Source organism: Mustela nigripes, chromosome 16, assembly GCF_022355385.1.
Source record: "Mustela nigripes isolate SB6536 chromosome 16, MUSNIG.SB6536, whole genome shotgun sequence".
Lineage (NCBI taxonomy): Eukaryota > Metazoa > Chordata > Mammalia > Carnivora > Mustelidae > Mustela > Mustela nigripes.
This window is the reverse complement of record NC_081572.1, coordinates 30,813,470-30,817,828: the sequence shown is the minus strand read 5'-3', so window position 1 is coordinate 30,817,828 and position 4,359 is coordinate 30,813,470. Positions and strand designations below refer to the sequence as shown.

At 38.8% G+C, this 4,359-nt stretch overlaps 1 protein-coding gene across 1 annotated transcript in view; it reads right to left on the bottom strand.

Annotated features, from left to right (window-relative positions):
* Nucleotides 1–305: 305 nt before the first annotated feature.
* Nucleotides 306–4,359, bottom strand: part of DGKE (diacylglycerol kinase epsilon) — a 25,707-nt gene continuing 21,653 nt past the window's right edge. The window contains exon 12 of the mRNA XM_059381102.1: nt 306–3,874. Within this exon, the coding sequence (XP_059237085.1) occupies nt 3,671–3,874 (204 nt within the window). The 3' untranslated portion in view covers nt 306–3,670. The remainder of the gene's footprint in view (nt 3,875–4,359) is intronic.

The window sequence follows — 4,359 nt, the reverse complement described above, 5'->3', positions numbered from 1 at the left end:
ATTTGGGGGTTAGAACGCAGTGAGTGGAGTGAAGGAGAAACCATTTTAAGAACCTCCAGTTCATTCCATTTTTCTGCAAGGTATCCATCCAGGAAAAGCCCTGGTGAACACATGAGGTGCGGACCAGCTGCTTGAGAAATGTCATGTGTCGCGCAAGCACCCAAGGTGCCTGTGAGTAAAACTGCAGTCTCCCTTGGTCCCACTGCCAGAGACACTGATACCTCAGGTCAGAGCCCTCACGCCCGGGGGTACTTCTGGTGCTGCAGACAATGTGTGGATCACACTTTGAGAAACAGGAGACAGGATTTAAAGGGAAAATCTGAGAAAGGCAGGGATATATTTTCAAAGCCAAAGCAAAACCAAAACCGCCGCTTCTGTCTTATCGCTGAGAACATACCTTAATTCACTCACACTGGGACAGAGTAACATTATTCTTTTCTCTTTCTAAATTCCTAGGTACTTTTAAAATCTACCTATATTCTATTGTTCCAAATTGGGAAGAATTAAAAAGAATTCTGAATAGAAAGTGCTGGTTCTTGCTTCAATATTATCATATCAGGGAAAAAAAAACACAAAACTATCACCTATTCTACTGACCCTTTTGGCCGAACAAGTAAAAATTATGTATTCGGATCCACATGAATCTGTAAATTAACATAACCTTTAAAGTTTCCTAGTTAGTGCAAATTTAAAATTCCGTAATATATAGTAAATACAATTTTGCTTTATATTACAAACGCAAACCATTTTTCTTTTGACATGCTGGTAGTATTCATTTTTACAACACAAAGGACTTGACAATTTGAGTTACAGAATACTTTACAACTCTAGGCAAACATATTGCAAAAAGCAAATACTACATGTTTTGACACACCCTACAAAAATAAAAATAATTCTGACTATAAAATTTTTATAAACATTAGCTACATTAAGGGTTCACAGCTGTTGCAGAAAACCTAAAAGTCCTTTAGGATCTTGTAATCTCACTATCAGACAACCTGCATTTTAAAACCCAAGCCGGTCTGATTTCTAATGAACATAACAAAGCACTGAACTACCTACTTATGGGATCCATACACGCTGCCGGGTACTCAGTGTTTAGGCTGCTAAGCTGAAGGAGTTAGGAATGCACCTGGACAGCAAAGGATAGAACGAATCTAAAGACAGACATGGAGATAGGCTTTACTTCATATATTTCTTCCTGAGAATGTAGAATTTGTTATTATGCTTACGTCTAAACGACTTAAAATGGAACAGGAAAATATTATGGCAAATTATCTTTGCAAAGTACAGAATGCCTGGTGCAGCTGACATCGCTACTCTAATGTATAATTTGCAAATGTGAGCCTTGTAAACTGACCTTATTTAAAACAAGACCTATGCCTAATGGTTTATTTAAAATGCTGGGTACATGTGCCTAAAAAGTAAATGGACTTTGCTAAAACGGTGTTTTATGATATGGCATTCAGAAATAACTTTCCTAAATGGAAATGAAGCCTGAATGACTGAATAAGGCAACAGAAGAAACTTCGTGAAGAGTGAATGGGGGGAAAAAACCTCACTGGATTATGAAAATTAAAAAAAACAATTTGTTTAAATACACGAGGGTGTTATCTAGACCTGTTCTAAATCCAATGTAACATTATGGTTAGAGTATAGTTTTAACAAAAAAACCTAATCATTTTAATGCTGATATCCCAAACCATCTACTTTGATTCTACAATTAGCACTATGGAATTATATTACAGATAAATTACAGCCTAAAGCAAAGTGAATTTAACAGTATATTTATAAAATGTGACATCTGTAACAATGCTGACCATGAGGTAAGCAATCAAATTCATTATACTTAAAACATGATCAGTCCATAAATGAAAATCTGTAAGACTCTCCCTTCATCAACCTTGATGAAGGTGTATGAAAAAGGTGAAACAGATTTGTTTACAAAATCTTTCAATACTAGAATTCAACATCTCCTCTTAGGAAACGGAAGAAGTTAATTTAAGCAGAAGAAAAAGTATTTTATATATATAAAATGCACTGACTACTGTATCACTACTAAGTTTTTCCTTCAAAACATGGCCTCAGCCTGACGAATGAAATTTAAGTTAATGGATCTGTCATCCCTGAATTGCCATAAACAGATCCTTCAAGGAAGCTAATCTTATTTTGGAGGATGCATTCTATTCTTTCAGAGACTAACGTCATGAAAGACCACGAAGCCCACAAAATGCGCCATTTGTTAGGAAAACACCAGGCTGGAGGCCCAGTGCGGGAGCAGGCCAACAGACACCAGAAGGGCGCCCTCTAGTGGGGGAAATCATGAAACTAGCCCTTCAGTAAGTTCCTGGCAGAGAGGGTCAGTCAGATAAAGAATGAAATGAAACTTTCAGTTATGCAAAAGTTGTTGTTTGCCAGTGCTTTCATTTCCCTCTTTTTAAAAAATCTTGAGTAATATTTCTGAAGAAGGAAAACATCTAGATTATATATATGTCAGAATTAAATTATGGGTTTTAATTAGTCAATAGACTACATTTCTGATTTTGACTAGCTGAATTTATGTGATAAACTTATTAAATAAAGCCATATATTGTAAACACTAAACACAAGTATACCACAATGAAGAAAATAAATAAATAAAAAAATATCTCTCTCATTTTAAAATAAATATGATAAAAGCATTTTAGCACAGGATTCTGTCTGTGATTCTTAACAGAATCCATGGATTCTTTTTTTTTTTTTTTTTTTTTGAATCCATGGATTCTGTTAAGTACTTTGGATATAAAAGACCACTGAACTTTTAGAAGTTTTTGAGCAATTACTATGACTAATAAATTTTCTGCAGTACTTTTTTTGAATTGTTGATACTGTCTTCTTTTCAGGAGAAACACGTCAACCATCCAGCTTGAAAACCCTAACTTTCAATCCAAAGTGTTCTCAATGTTAACTTCACCAATTCACCTATGTGGTTGTCTTCTGTCTACACGGGATCATAAACAAGATGCTGAATTCGAGTTCAACGTGGTCATTAATAGGGTTAAGCAAGCAACATTTGGGGGTCTGAAAATGCTCTCAAGATAAAAATTACAACAAAAATTTAAGTATTGTCTTTCTTTAACATTTCTCCTTGTAGGTTTTCTGGAAATAGATCCGCAGGGGTCTGCTCTGCTGGGCTGCAGAAAGCTGTCAGAGACAAGCTGCAGGAGGAAGGCCCGCATTACCCGTGCTGGCTGGACACATCATCTCCTCTCAAAAAAGCAGGTTCATTTTTAAAATGTTATTGTGTTACCCCTTAAGAATTAAGATGGCAATGATTTTTCCACCTACATCTTGCTGGACGTGTAATGGGCCCATCAATGTGTATTTGAGAATAAGGAATGAGGGGGGCAGGGCTCAGAGCGAGTCCCACTCTCAAACAAGAAGCCCCGAAAAACACCTCACCTTCGAGTAATTAACGTTCTGTGACTTTTTAAAGTTAGTACAATATGACTGGGGTGTTTTCCTGAAAAAGGAACAGGCATCTGTAAACAACCGGAAATTTGGCTGTTTCTGGAATGCTATTTACATAAATGTATCCCCATCATACTACTGGTGAAATTCAGACTAAACAGCTGATAAGGAATTTCTAACTTCTGGACGACCATGTATCTGCTTGCGTGTGGATTTTACTCTAAACTTGCATTTCCTCATCCGTCAACTCGGTTTCCTTTACGTCCTCTTGATCTGAAGTACTGGAGATGTCCTCATCCGTCTGGTCTCCAGAGAAATATAACATGAGTGCGTGCGTCTTGTGAGTTATGGTGACCGTGCAGGGCCCCTGGGCCCACGGCTCCCCATCCACCTGCATTGGCATCATGGAGCACTTCAAAATCAACTGGTTTTAGGGAACAAATAATTAGAACAAAGTCAATCCCCCAAAGTTTGGAAAGGTCTTCCTAAGTATTATTATCCACAATCCCTTAATGCTAGTTCTTGAACCTATTCAGATTCCTCAGCAATTGTTTAAGAGATTGTTTCTTCCACAGCTCCAGCCTCTCCACCCCCACCCCCCAACGCCCCCTGGTCACTCCCAGGCCTTAGTGGAGGCTGAGCCACAGGGCGGCCTATAAAGCACTGTTCAAGGGAAGCCGTAGCGGGCAGATCGATCTTCTACAGATCAGTGGCTTAGAAACGGACTTGGGGGGCGCCTGGGTGGCTCAGTGGGTTAAGCCACTGCCTTCGGCTCAGGTCATGATCTCAGGGTCCTGGGATCGAGTCCCGCGTCGGGCTCTCTGCTCAGCAGGGAGCCTGCTTCCTCCTCTCTCTCTCTCTGCCTGCCTCTCTGCCTACTTGTGATCTCTCTCTGTCAAATAAATAAAT